This window comes from Monodelphis domestica, chromosome 3 (assembly GCF_027887165.1).
Source record: "Monodelphis domestica isolate mMonDom1 chromosome 3, mMonDom1.pri, whole genome shotgun sequence".
NCBI lineage: Eukaryota > Metazoa > Chordata > Mammalia > Didelphimorphia > Didelphidae > Monodelphis > Monodelphis domestica.
Window position 1 is genome coordinate 85,464,716 of NC_077229.1, and position 15,580 is coordinate 85,480,295.

Below are 15,580 nucleotides of genomic sequence, written 5' to 3' on the forward strand. Positions count from 1 at the left end.
AGGACTTGCAGTCCCCAGATCTCAAACTATACTATAAAGCAGTGATTATCAAAACAAATAGGCACTGGCTAAGAGACAGAAAGGAGGATCAGTGGAATAGACTTGGGGTAAATGACCTCAGCAAGATAGTCTATGACAAACCCAAAGACCCCAGCTTTTGGGACAAAAATCCACTATTTGATAAAAACTGCTTGGGAAAATTGTAAGATAGTGTGGGAGAGATTAGGTCTGGATCAACATCTCACCCCCTACACCAAGATATACTCAGAATGGGTGAATGACCTGAACATAAAGAAGGAAACTACAAGCAAATTAGGCAAACACAGAATAGTATATGTGTTAGATCTTTGGGAAAGGAAAGACTTTAAAATCAAGCAAGAGCTAGAAAAAAATCACAAAATGTCAAAACAATAATTTTGATTACATCAAATTAAAAAGGTTTTGTACAAACAGAACTAATGTATCCAAAATTAGAAGGAAAGCAACAAATTGGGAAACAATCCTCATTACAAAAACCTCTGACAAAGGTCTAATTACTCAGATTTATAAAGAGCTAAACCAGTTGTACAAAAAATCAAGCCATTCCCCAATTGAAAAATGGGCAGGGGACATGAATAGGCAATTTTCAGTTAAAGAAATCAAAACTGTTAATAAGCACATGAAAAAGTGTTCTAAATCTCTTATAATCAGAGAAATGCAAATCAAAACAACTCTGAGGTATCACCTCACACCTAGCAGATTGGCTAATATGACAGCAAAGGAAAGTAATGAATGTTGGAGGGGATGTGGCAAAGTTGGGACATGAACGCACTGCTAGTGGAGTTGTGAATTGATCCAACCATTCTGGAGGGCAATTTAGAACTATGCCCAAAGGGTGATAAAAGACTGCCTGCCCTTTGATCCATCCATAGCACTGCTGGGTTTGTACCCCAAAGAGAAAATAAGGGGAAAGACTTGTACAAGAATATTCATAGCTGTGCTCTTTGTGATGGCAAAAAATTGGAAAATGAGGGGATGCCCTTCAATTGGGGAATGGCTGAAAAAATTGTGGTATATGTTGGTGATGGAATGCTATTGTGCTCAAAGGAATAATAAAGTGGAAGAATTCCATGGGAACTGGAACAACCTCCAGAAATTGATGCAGAGTGAGAGGAGCAGAACCAGGAAAACATTGTACACAAAGACTAATACACTGTGGTACAATCAAATGTAATGGACTTCTCCATTAGTGGCAATGCAATGGCCCTGAACAACTTGGAGAAACCTAGGAGAAAAATCACTATCCACATCCAGAGGAAACACTGTGGGAGTAAAAACACAGAAGAAAAACAACTGCTTGAATACATGGGTCAAAGGGATATGGTTGGGGATGCAGACTCTAAATGAACATCCTAGTGTAAACAACAACATTGAAATAGGTTCTGATCAAGGACACAAATAATACCCAATGAAATTGCGCATTGGCTGTGGGAAGAGTGGGTGGAGGGGAGAGAGGGAAATAATGATTATTATAACCAAGGAATAATGTTCAAAATTGACTAAATAAACTTATTCAAATGGGAAAAAAATGAATGTCATTTGGTCTCCAATTAATTTTGATCCTTTATTCAACACCTCCTTATTAAACAAATCTTAATTATATTATTATTAAAAGAAGTGTTTAAAATCTGCTTTTCTTCATTTGTTTATAAGTTTTTTATACCCTCATATATGGTCAGTTTTTGTAAGTGTTTTATTCCCACCACCAGGAAATATGTATAGTCCTTTCTGTGTACCTTCAATAATAGTGTAATATCTATCAAATCTAAAACTCAATTCAAGGCCTTAACCTGATTATGTCTTTAATTTTTTATGAATTTATTTGATCATTTTTTATTAATTTATCTAGGTATGAAGGGGTACATTGAGATCTCCCACTATTAGAACTTTACTGTTTTTCTCTGTAATTCATTTAGCTTCTCCTTTAAGCTTTACCATTCAGAACATTGTTGTTTATAACTCTTTATCTATAGTAACTTTCACTATAATAGTTTTCAAGTTTACCTTTTTTTAACAAATTTGTTTTTGCTCTTGACTTCCCTGAGATCATGATTGCTACTTGTGCTTTCCTGATTTCCACTAAACATATAGATTTTGATTTGGTCACTTATTTTTTTTAACAATGTGTGAACTTTTATATTCCACATGTTACTTATAACCATATATTGTAAAATCTTTCTAATACATTCTACTCTCTTTTTCCATTTTGTGAGTCCATACTATTAATATCCTATCAGTTGCAGTTAGCTTTCTTATTATTATAATTTTCTTTAAATAAATTTCCATTTGTTTCTATAATTTGTCCTTCATCCACAATTCTTTATATGTTTAGGCTACAATTGCTTTTTAATTCAAGGGCTATTATTGAAAATAACTTTTATTCATTTTTTTAAACCCTAAGCTTTTGACTTGAAATCAATATGAAGATCATTAAGGGCCCTTAACAAAGCATTAAGGGCTCTTAATGGAAGGGAGGTGGTTAAGTGACTTGCTCAGTATCACATAGATAGGAAGTGCCTGAGGTCTTATTTGAATCCAGAACTCTCCATCTCTAGACCTTGCTCTCAATCCATGGAGCTGCCTAGCTGTCCCCTATTCATTTGTTTTGCTTATAACTTTCCCTTTTCCTATCCTCTTAGATACCTTCTATCTCTTCTTTATCCATGCCCTCTCCTATTTGAGTTTAATAGATTTTATCATTAAAATCTCGTATGTAGGGGTAGGATGTGAAATTGTATTTAATATACCTTTACTGATTTCAGATGAAAGTGAGGTTTATGAAATGCCTGTTGCAGTCAACATTTTCATCATGAATATACTTTTCATCTTATGTACCTCTATTATATGACAGCAATTTCCATTTCTTTCTCCATTCTCCAATATTACCCTGTTGTTCTCATTTTTGTCTTCTAAGACCATTGATGTAGAACTAACAAACCACTGTCATTTCTAGCTTTCTCTATGGTGCTTAAATATATTGGGGTTCTGAGAATATGTTTCTTTCTCATCTGCCTCTTAACATATAACCAATTCATCCCTACAGATTCCATTTCAATAATATAAATATGATGACCTTTGTATATTTTTCTTGGCACTTACATTTCTACTGCAAAATGTTTACTCAATCCTGGCCTTTTCATTGGGAATGCGTGGAAATCCTCCATTCTATTAAAATTTCATTTTTCCCTCTATGATATTATATTTTATATTTCTGGATAGATCATCCTTGCTTATAAGCCTTAATCTGTTGGGTCTTTAAAAATATATTATTCTAAATTCTCTTCTTTTTTATATTGGCAACTGCTAATTCTTATGCAATACTCTTTATGGTATTTTATTAGTATTTTAGATTTTTTGGTTATCTACGGTATTTTTTTTCTTTTATCTGGAAGCTCTGGATTTTGGTTCAATGTTCCTGGAAGTTTTCACATTGGGGTTTCTTTCTAGAAGAGACTGATAGATTCTTTCTATTTTACCCTCTGGTTTTAAAAGTTCTGGAAATTTTTCATATATAATTTCTTGAAACATGGTATCTAGACATTTTTATTAAGATTTTTTACCTTTTTCCAGATCCATTATTATTGATATAATATTTATTATTTTTCTTTTGCTGTCTTAATCTTTTGTTTTTTGTTTCAATATTTTTAGTTGTCTTATTGAGTAATTATTTTCTGTTTGACCCATTTTCATTTTCAGTGTGAGGTTTTCCACTGTCTGATCTAAATTATCATTTTTCTTTCCCATTCTGTTTCTTACTTTATTTCTTCCAGATACCCTTGTAATCTCTACAGTTGGGGCATTTTTTTTCTCTAAGACCTAACATGGACTTGTTGTCAGGCCAATATTTTCTTTAGGGTTTACCCCCTAAATATCTCTACAACCAAGCTATTTCTTCAAGGTATTTGGAGTTTTCCTTGGTTTGCTTATCTCACTTGCCTCAATATCTATAGTGCCTGTGCTTGAGTCAATTCCTGCAACTAAATGATATGATCAAGTCCAACCTGGTCCTGACCTAAACTAGTCCCCTCCTTCAAAGGATTTGCATTGTCTATAACAGAATTTTATACAGCCTGATAATTCTACCAATCAAAGACGTGTTATTCAATCATTTAAATTTTCTCCTAGGAGGGAAGACCATCCTGCATTTTAAGCACAGATAATTATCATTTCAAAGTGGAAAAAAAGAACAAATGCCATGAACTTTACCCTGTGCTCTGTATTGTCTGGAAGAAAAATCTTCAATCTGTGGGAGAGGCTCATAGATTTAGAACTAGATGTCATCTTTAAGATTATCTAGTTCAAACCCCCTCATGTTATGGATAAAAAAAAAACTGAGGCCCAGGAAGGTGAAGTAAGTTATTTAGGATCACACAAATAGTAAATGACAGAGTCAAGATTATGAATTCATCCCTCTGACTCCAAACATAGTTCTCCTCCCTCTCCTGACAGATATCCTCTCCCATACCCCAGTTCTTCATCCTAAAGTCTCACTCTAGCCATGGAATTCACACACTGGAAGTACCCTCAATGCCACTGGCTTACTTTTCTATTTGTGTGTTCAGCACTTAGTGTACACAGTGCTTTCTAAACATTAAGCACTTGATAAATGCTTAATTTATTCATCCATTCATTCATTCATAAAGATCCCTTTCAATTCTAGGATTAAATGATCCTTTGCCTCTAATAAGAAAAAAAAAGATCAAAGACAATAATCATCATCAAAATAAAATTCAGAAAAATAAATTATTTTTAAATAAACATTCATTTGTTTTAAATGCATAAGTATTTATTAACTGCATGACAAACTGTTGTTAGCCTAAAATGAAAGTGATTTCAGAACATGGTTTGCCATTTTAATTGCAGTAATCCATATGAAATGTCCTCAGTGTAAAATAAAGTACAATTAGTTAAATTTTTTTTAAAAATTATTATAGCTATCTTATATTTATACCCACAATAGTTCTCTTCTAGAAATATCAACTTCTTAACAACAAATTAGAAGTTTTTTCAGAATTGAAATGCTTTCAATATGAATTTGGAAACACTGCATATATGTATCCCAAGGGCAAATATAATTAAGTGTACAGGGATTCATCACCATAAGGTTTTTCCATAGATAACAAAGATTTTTATGACAATGCCTCATGAAAAACAACCAAGGTATGAAAAGGTTCATATTGGAGTTAGTGAATGGGAGCATCTCCAGTGGTTAAATTTCTGGTTTGATTGTCTCTACTGTCTTGCCAAAGCAGAATCTAGTCTACTGCAAATTTAAAAAAATCTTGCCTTCCTTCTATTCCCTCTTTCTGTTAAAGGTATCACTATTGCCATTTGGTTTATAAGCTTAGCATCATCCTTCACTCTGACCAATCCATGTCTCCATATCTGATGAGTGGCCAAATCTGATTTAGTTTACCTCTACATCTACTCCCCCTTTTCTCTGCTCATACAGCCAACACCTTAATTAGTCACTCACCTCCCCTCATTTCTACTATTATCACAGCCTCCAAATAGGTACCTGCTACTTCCAGTCTCTCCCTTCTCTAATATATCTAATAAATATTCCCTCACAAAATTACCAAAATAATCTTCCTGAAGAATAGGTCTAACCATGCCATTGCTATATATAGGAAATTTCAGTGGCTCTCTATGCCACTCTGATAAAATGCAAATAAAACTTGACATTTAATCCCCTTCTAGTCTTATTTCAGTTTACATTTCTAGACATTTCATATCTCTACCTTCTCATGTACTCTGTGTTCCAGCCAGACTGATCTACTTACTTTTTTTTCTTAAACTCACTCTTCTATCTTCTATAACCTTGTCTTAGCACAAGCTATCTCCCATGCAGCTATTTGGTGCAATGGATAGAGGGAGGGTACAAGTAGAGTCAGGAAGACATGAATTCAAATGTTGCCTCAATCATGTGCTATGTGTAACCTTGGGCAAGTGGCTAAACCTCTATGTTATATTTTCCTCATCTTTAAAATAGGGATAACAATAGTACCTACCTCACAAGATCGTTTTTGGAGATCAACTAAGTTAAAACATGTAAAGTGTTTGTAAATCTTAAAGCTATACTTGAAATCCACAATTCCTCACTTCCACCCCTAAGAATCCATATTTTCTTAAAAGACTCATCTCATGTGACACCTTTCACAGGAAGCCTTTCTTCATACCCCTAGTTCTTGGTTCATTCTCCTTCCTCAGCTTATTGTGTATTCAGATATTTATTTAAAGGTAGGATGTATAAAGACAGGAATCCATTGATTCCCCACCCTATTTTAAAGTAATTTATTACCTTTGTTAGGAAAGAACACAGTTTGATTCAATACACAAGTCAGAACTGGGTGTGAAGAAGGCTGTGTATAAATCCTTTAATCAAAGTAGGTTAGAGAGCTTTGTCATAATCTGGGAAATTTTTATAAAATTAGTAACTACCTCAGAACTAGAGAAAGATCTGGGGTCTAGCAACTGAAAGAAAGGAGAATGAATACATGGAGTTGGTTCAAACAAAAATTGGCAGGACCAAGGACAACTTGCAAAAGGAAAAAGAGAAATTATTCCTGAGCTGTGACAGAGAAGGGAAGAGAGAACAAGAAGGCTCATTTTCCCCACAGGAATCTTGGATCAGAAGACTTGGGTTGATCTAACCAGTTTTACCTGCTTTCTCAAGAACTAGAAGTTCCAAAGAAAGGTTTGGTCTTTCCCCATGTTCAGTTCTAGGATTTGTCCATTAACAGACATTTCAATATATTCTGCTATTTCTTTACATAAAAATTTCTGGTCATCTGAATTTTAGACCAATCACAAATAAGGAAAAAGTTAGAGAAAAGTATAAACACACATTAATCAGAATTGCAAGCATCTGTTTCAATATTAGCAATTTTCCTAGCTAGGGGATAGGTGCAATTGTGACTGTATGCCTAACTTTGCGCTCAATATAATGTCCCTAAAGCAGCAGAAGAAGAGAATCACACAGACCTGAGGAACAATTAGATTGCCCCTAATTTTAAAATAGGCTGAGTGTTTTTGTAGTAGGAAGTAATACACCAAAGAAGGGAAGGTACTATTTTTGTTTCTATCCTCATCTTCCCAAGATCTTTCATGTTGAAGGCATTTAATAAATCATTTTTGTTTAATTTCCTATGTTTTTGCAGTATTTACACATTATAAACCATTTTCATATATGCCAAGTCATTTGAGCCACAGGAATCATGTGTTTACATTATGAAGGAAATGGGAAAGTTTACAGACCCCATTTTATCAACAAGGAAACCCATTATCAGAAAATTTAAGTGTCTTGTCCAAATGTTATAGAACTTGTATGTGATGGAACAGGATACAAAATTTGAGGTCTTGTGACTTCACATCTAGACCTCCATTGTACAACAGTAGGTATTTGGAAGAAACCAAACCTGGTATATAAAACTGGCAATTTCATGGCAGTACTAGGAAATAGAGTCCAGGAAGCAGATAGTCTATGTCATCCACAGTCAAAAAGAGAAGACACATGTAGGAGGTGATCCTGAAAAATCCTGGGATTCATGTATGGAAAATGAGACTTCTGAAGCACAGTACCTGGTGCCATATTCTCAGGCTTAACCATACCCAGTCACCAAGAACAAGCCATTCTGTTAATGAGTCTTCTCAGGGCATCTTTGATGTCCCTGTTCCTCAGGCTATAAATGAAGGGATTCAACATGAGAGTAACCACTACGTACATCACTGATGCAACTGAGTTCTTCCAAGAGGACCCTGTAACTGAAGAACTCAGATATACTCCAAGAACTGTTCCATAGAATAATAAAACAACGCAGAGGTGAGACCCACAGGTAGAAAATGCTTTACACTTTCCCCCTGTGGATGGGACCCTTAATATAGAAGAACATATCTGAGTATAAGAGAAAATTATCCCTGTGAAGGGAAAAGCACCAAGCAGTACAGTTGTAAAATACACAAAGAAGTTATTGATGAGGGTGTCAGTACAAGAGAGCTTGAGAACGGGAGTAAGATCACAGTAAAAGTGTGGAATCTCACGTTCTGAACAAAACAAGAGTCTCATTACCAAAAGACAATGGAGTATTGCATTTAGAAGACTGATAGTCCAGGAAAGGAAAACAAGCAAGCCACAGAATTGTGGGCTCATGATGGTCACATAACTCAAAGGGTGACAAATGGCCACAAAGCGGTCATAGGCCATCACACCAAGGAGCAAGTTATCTGTACAAGTAAAAACCATGAAGAAGTACATCTGGGTGAGGCAGTCAGCATAGGAGATAGCTTTATTGTGTGTCAGGAAGTTCACCAGCATTTTGGGGACCAAGGTAGATACCAAACAGAAATCCACCAAGGACAGATTTGATAGGAAGAAATACATGGGGGTGTGAAGGTGAGAATCAGAACCAATGGTCAGCATGATGAGAAGGTTCCCACCCACAGTGACCAAGTACATGCTGAGGAACAGCCCAAAGAGAGGCAGCTGATGCTCTGGTTTCTCAGAAAATCCTAGAAGGAGAAATTCAGATATACTTGTTTGGTTTTCTGGTCCCATGTAGCTTCTTTTTCTGCTCGGAAAAAGATGGGAGAAGAATATTAAGTGAAAATTCAGACATCCCTAACATATAGGGAGGAAATTACAGGGAATGACTCAGAAGAGCTAAATTTGAAATATGGCTTTATAACATACTTCTTTTGTTCATCTGAATGATTCACTTCCCCCTGTCTAAGATTCATTTTTCCTCATGTGTAAAATGAAAACAGTATACTAAATATTCCCTTTGATCACTTCAGATTTTCTAATTCTACAAAATTCTGCTAACCACTTTTAGAATTTTAATTTTATTATTTTGACATTGATATATGTATATACACACAGGTATATATATATATATATATACATATATACATATATATGTTTCTTTATCACTATATTGGTACATATATATGCACATATATGCTATATCTCTAACAGAAAATATTTATCCCCTTCTGGTCATGGATGTCCTTCTGATTATTCATGTCCATCCTAAACTGGTATCTAGAACTTAATGGAGGACTCATTCTGGACATGATCTAATCCAGTCAGACTATAGATCACCTAAAGAACAAAGACATAAAGGATACCCTCATTATAGACTCATCTCATTCCTGGGAACTCTGCTCCTCTTAATGCTACCACATGATGACTTTTGCTCAAGATATACTCTTTCCAAATTACACTTTGAAGTCCTATTAAACCCACAGTCCACCAGAATATCCAAAACTTTTTACATACAAATGACTATCTAACCATGCCTTCCCTTATCTCTGCCTTGCAAAGTTGATGTTTTTTTAGACCAAGTTTAAGTCTAAGGTCTTACTCTTCTTAAGTGAATTACACCCTATTAGATCCAGTCCAATGGCCCTAGTCTACCAAGGACTTTTTGTATCCTATCACTGTCATCCAATATGTTAGTCATCCTTTCCAATTTCATGTCATCTGCTAACTTCATAGACATGGTTTCTATGCCTTTATCCAAGTCACTGATAAAAATGTTGAACAGAGATCCAAGGACAAATTCCTCAAGATATTAGACCAAACATATAATGAATGATTAATAACGACTCTTTGAAATTGCACACTCAGCCGATTCTAAATTCAATGAATTGCACTATCACTCAATCTTAATCTCCTTTTCTTTACCAAACATTTTGTTATAATAGAGATAAGCAAAATCTATATGATAAAGATATTGCCTAAGTTGGGACATTAATGCACTGCTGGTCAAGTTGTGAATTGATCAAACCATTCTGGAGGGCAGTTTGGAACTATGCCCCAAGGGCACTAAAAGACCGTCTGCCCTTTGATCCAGCCATAGCACTGCTGGGTTTAAACCCCAAAGAGATAATAAGGAAAAACACATGTACAACAATATTCATAGCTATGTTCTTTGTGGTGGCAAAAAACTGGAAAATGAGGGGATACCCTTCAATTGGAGAATGGCTAAACAAATTGTGGATATATGTTGGTGATGGAATACTATTGTGCTCAAAGGAATTATAAAGTGGAGGAATTCCATGGGGACTGGAACAACCTCCAGGATGTGATGCAAAGTGAGAAGAGCAGAACCAGGAGAGCCATATACATAGAGACTGATACACTGTGGTACAATAGAATATAATGGACTTTTCCATTACGTCAATGCAATGATCCTGAACAACTCTGAGGGGTCTATGAGAAAGAACACTATCTACATTCAGAGGAAAAACTGCAGGAGTAGAAACAGAAGAAAAAACAACTGCTTGATTACATGGGTCGAGTGGGATATGATTGGGGATATAGACTCTAAATGATCATCCTAGTGCAAATATCAACAACATGGAAATAGGTTCTGATCAAGGACACATGTAAAACCCAATGGAATTGTGCATCAACTACAGGGAAAGGGGAGAGAGGGAAAGAATATGATTCTTGTAACCAAGGAATAATGTTCTAAATTGATGAAATAAAATTTAAAAAAAAATTTTAAAATAAAGATATTTCCTGATCTTTTCATTGATCTACTAGAGTAATCTGGTAGAAATAAGTTTAGTCTGGCATGACCTATTCGTGATGAAGCTATGCTGGCTTTTTGTAATCATCTCTTTCTTTCCTAAATATTCACTAATCATCTCATTCATGGCCACTTTTAGAAATTTTTCTTGAATTGAAGTCAAGTTTACTGATAGATGTTACAGACTTATTTCCAATATTTTTTTTATACTCAGGTCAACATTGGCTCTTCTATATATTGTTATATCTCCTTCTTCCTGTGGTCTTTCAACTGGCTCAGTAGTTAAATATATATCAATACTGGAAGACATAGTTCATCTGTGCCAGATGACTTGGATTCATCAAAGGAGCATAGGCACTTTCTTACTCTTTTCTTACTTATCTTAAGAATCAAAACCTAATTAACCATTTTTATTCTAACTTTTCCAGTGCAGAGACCATATTCCTTGGCAGAAAAAAAAGTTTTGAGCATTTGCCACCTCTTTCTTGTCAATGATCATCCCATTCCCCTCAAACAGAAATCCAATACCTTCTTTGATCCTCTCCTTTGAACAAGAATAGCTTTTTAAAAGCCTATTTTTGTTGTCCAGCATGGTATTGAAAAGAACTCTGGACTTGGAATCAGGAAAGACTCTGTAATCTACTTCAGCTTCTGCAGTGATGGTAGCAAGTGATAGAAAAGTAGTGGTCTAACAGGTAGAACAAAACCAAGAAGGATCAGTACAATCCAGCAAGAGAAAAATATCTCCAGAATTTCAAAGAGGATAGAGTATCCAGGAGAAGAGGGTGACTGACAGTGTCAAATGCTGCAGAGAGGTCAGATAGGATGAGAATTGAGAAAATACCATTAGATTTATTAATATAGAGATCACTAGAAACTTCAGAGAGAGCATTTTAAGTTGAGTGACAAGTAAAGATCAATGATGAGTCAGAGAGACTTGGATGGTGGAATAGTTATGGAATTAGGAAAAATTAGAGAATGCTTAGTTTGGGGAATTTTTTCTTTATTACTGTTTTATTTTTTCCTGTTTACATGTAAAAACAATTCTTGGCATTTGTTTTCTAACATTATGAGTTCCCCATTCTCTCCCTCCCTCATTTCCTTTATCCCTCCCTGAGATAGTAAGCAATTTGCTATTGATTCTATATGTGCTAACCTACAAAACATTTTTCTGTACTCATGTTGTGTAAGAAGACAGACACATATACAAAGAGATGGGTGGATTTTGCAAAATAGAAAATAACTGCAATCCATTCATGCCTGCTCATCCAATGCTATTCTCTCTTTTCCCTAAAAAAATGAGAAGAGAACAATGAGAGGATACTTACTGATCACTTCCCAGAGCACATGTGCTGAGGACCAACTGTAGTAGTCAATATATGATCCTATGGAAAAAATTATGCATTTGGAAATAGGAATAAGAGTCATAGGGAAACAGAATATTGGCTGCTGTGTGTACTGAGTCGGGTTATATTATAATCATATATGAAAGGAGTATGAGATTTATTTCATTTTACCATCCTCTGGTTGATCACACACCCTTTGGGGTCATGTCACAGCCTATTTGGAATGATTCCAAGATTACCCAGAGACCTCCCAGTCCCTATTTTGGAGACCCCTGCTGTGGAGTATCTGAAAATCCCCACCATCCAATGTTTTTCTTTTTCCTTCTCCTAGACCTCTTCAAATTCTCTTCTTGTGAGTAGGAAATCCCCCCCCCCATCATCATTCTCAGTTTTTTTTCCTCAATTTATGGCAAATGGCTTCAGTTTCCTGATTACCCATAATGGGAAAAAATATAAGAGGGTCCAAGGCAGTTTTTAAGGACTCTCCTTCGGAGAATTAGATTTGTAACCCCTCCATCCTTAGTGGACTCATTTTGGGGCAACTGTGTTCTGACCTGGACTCTAGAACAGACCTGGTTCAGATGGGCCAAATCACACTAAACATGGACTTCTATTATAATGGTAGCAATGACAACTATGTATTTCTAAAGTTACTTATTGTTTTACCATGGACATTAACTCATTTGATGCTCACTAGAACATGGTGAAGAAGAAAATGAGCTATTGACTTTGAAATTGAACTACTTATTTGACTCTTCTCTTAAGGCTCTTATTAACAATGAACAGAAATAATTTATAGCTAAAGCCCAGAGAAGGTAAGCAATTAGCCAATGTCCAAAAGTTATTTGGTGACTCTCTTAGATGCAGCATTGGTTATCACATAGAGTAATGAGCCTGGAGTCACAAGTCCAGCCTCAGACATTTACTAGCTATGTGACCCTAAGGAAATCATTTAATCTGTTTGCCTCAGTTCTCTCCACTGTCAAATAGAGAAAATAATACCTACCATATACAGTTGTGAAGATCAAATGAGATAATATTTGTAAAAAGCCCTTAACAAAATGCCTGGCACAAAGTAGGCACTATATATAAATCTTCCCTTTTTTCCTTCTCCATTCTCCTTTTCCTCTACATTTCACTACCTTCCCCTTCACCTCCCCCTTCACCAAGCTAGATGCCGAGGTTTGAGTATTTAGGAACACAGGGATGCCTCAGAATGAGTTGAAATCCAGCCTGGATAGAGTTTTAATTTGGGTTGTGTGACGATTAGTAGAATATCTGAGTTTCTGAAGAAAAATCAGATCTCTTCCCCATTTTTCCCATGCATTTTTCCTTCCTCCTTTTCCCTCTCTTCCTTGTCATACTTACTGGTCATCAGAGAAGAAGACAGGTTTTATAACTGTTTCTGTCCTGAATTGTTGTAAAGAAGTGCAAGTTAGCAGCTCTATAGCCTAGAATTTAAGATATGTGGCTTCTGGTATGGAGGGTAATATCCCTTGAAGATTAAGTAGACTCATTCCTGGTCTGTGGCAAATGATTTGAGGACCTAGGGACCAGGATGGGAACAAAAAAAAGATTTCTAAGGCCTTCAATGCTGAATCCTCACAGCTTCTCATTAGAAAAATCATGTAATTGTCATTCCATTCCCTTGCTAGTTCAAATCCCCATAGGGAAGGAAATCCTAGAAGGAAAACTCCTAATAATGAGACCTATGTGACAATGGAACTCAACCAATGTAAATATTTCAATTAGGCTTGACAGTTATTTCTCTGGGCTGCTAGAGACAAGGTTCATTGTATGGCAGGATGAACTAAGTGACCTCAGAGTTGTTCTGGTTCCCTGAAGCCAGTGAGTTCCATCATTATTGAAGGTGTCCAAGAAGAATATGATCACTTTTCTCTTGTGCTAAGAAGAGAATTCTTAACAAATGACAGGGTTGGGTTAGATAGTCCCATAGGTGTTTCTTGCTTCTAAAAACCAATGAGTTACCTGATGAAGTAGTGATTTCCTAATCATTACATTCTATAAGTAAAGGCTTAAGGAACACTTATAGGTTTGAAAGTCATGGATTTGGAGCCAAATATCTATATTTAAATTCCATTTCTGTTGCTTAATTTCTCTAGGCCTGCGTTTCAACATCTATAAAGCTAAAATCTTGGACTAGAAGACCTCTAACCTTATTTGTAAAACTAAATCAATCTGATGGTCCTATAAATCTAATCAGGAGATACCTGCTCAAGTCTGAGTTGGATTATGAGTCCTATGGATTCTCTGTCATTTCAGAGAATGTATGAAAGAAAATTTCTCAATTAATTACCTATCTTTGGGGACTCCAGCTTCAAGGTAGTATGTCTCCTTCAAGTCCTTCATATCCCTAACTTGGTGGAGAGTCTTAAGTGTTGGCTTATTAGGTTGGAGAACTTGATTATATGTCCTCTCACATAAGACATATTTTTAAAATCTCAATTATCTCTGTAGGCTGAAAGAGCTAAAAGACAAGTAAAGACCAATTGTTGCTCAATCAGAACCTGATTTTAGAATTCAGACATGCCTCTAAAACTCTGGTAAAGCATGTTCAGGGTAGATGTTGCCCCCACCCTCATTATGAAAGGGCACATATGCCAAAGAAATGGAGAAATAGGCTCATCACATATGAAAGTTTAGGAACCTTATCCTCAGAGTTATACAAGTTAACAGTAGGAAGATCGTGCCAAATATTGCCAGATAATGATTTAATAAAGAAATTGTAGAGACTGATATGATGTTAGAGGCAACTAGGTGACCCAGTGGATAGAGTGCTCAACCTAAAGGAAAGAAAACTCATCTTCCTGATTTCTAATCTGGCCTCAGACATTTACTAGATGTGTGAAGTAACATCATTTTACTCAGCCTCAGTTTCTTCATCTGTAAAATAATCTGGAGAATGAAATGGCAAACCACTTCAGTGTCTTTGCAAAAAAATCCCAAATGGGGTCAGGAAGAGTTGGACACACCTGAAAATGACTAAACAATCACACCATAATGATGGAGCATACAGGGAATTGTACCATCAGGAAATATTTGCTTAAAGCTATATGGCTGCTCACTCTGATATTGCTTTTTATTGAAAATTGTTTAACAGAGTGCCTAACACATAGTCAATACTATATAAAGTTAGTTACTTTATTATTATTATTTATTTATTATCATTATGTTTGTGAGAGTCCCAAACTCTTTTTCAAGGTGTCCAAAAGGAAGAGTCACCCATTTGTAACATTTTCCTGTTTTTGTTATTTCAAAGATTTGGTCATTTCACTAATATATGTACTGTTTCAAGGTAGAGTCAAGAAGGCAGCATAGAGGCAGCAAAAGTTCAGACCTCTGAAAACCCTTCCTTACCAATTAAAAACCAAATGCTCCAATACACAGTATTGATTCCAAGATGAAAGGTAAGAGTTTTAAAATTAAAAAAAAGAGTGCAGGCAACTACAGGGGGGAAATAAGGGGCAAATATGAGCAAACAACAGAAAAAGAAAAAAGAAATTACAATCGACAGCTTCTATACAGGTAATGAACAAAGAGCAAATGTAACAGAAGAGAATCAAGGAACACCAAGCAAAAACACAGAAACTCCAGCGAATTGGACACAGGCTTTGGAAGAACTCAATATACAATTCAAAA

The 15,580-nt window shown here is 35.6% G+C and overlaps 1 protein-coding gene across 1 annotated transcript; it reads right to left on the reverse strand.

Moving 5' to 3' along the window:
* Positions 1-7,654: 7,654 nt before the first annotated feature.
* Positions 7,655-8,602, reverse strand: LOC100617064 (olfactory receptor 7D2). The gene has a single exon (XM_007489214.2). It carries the CDS (start codon positions 8,591-8,593, stop codon positions 7,655-7,657), a length of 939 nt encoding a protein of 312 aa, XP_007489276.1. The 5' UTR covers positions 8,594-8,602.
* Positions 8,603-15,580: the final 6,978 nt, after the last annotated feature.

Coding starts and splice junctions, on each gene's coding strand:
- LOC100617064 (XM_007489214.2), bottom strand. CDS start 8,593: ATGGGACCAGAAAACCAAACAAGTATATCTGAATTTCTCCTTCTAGGA.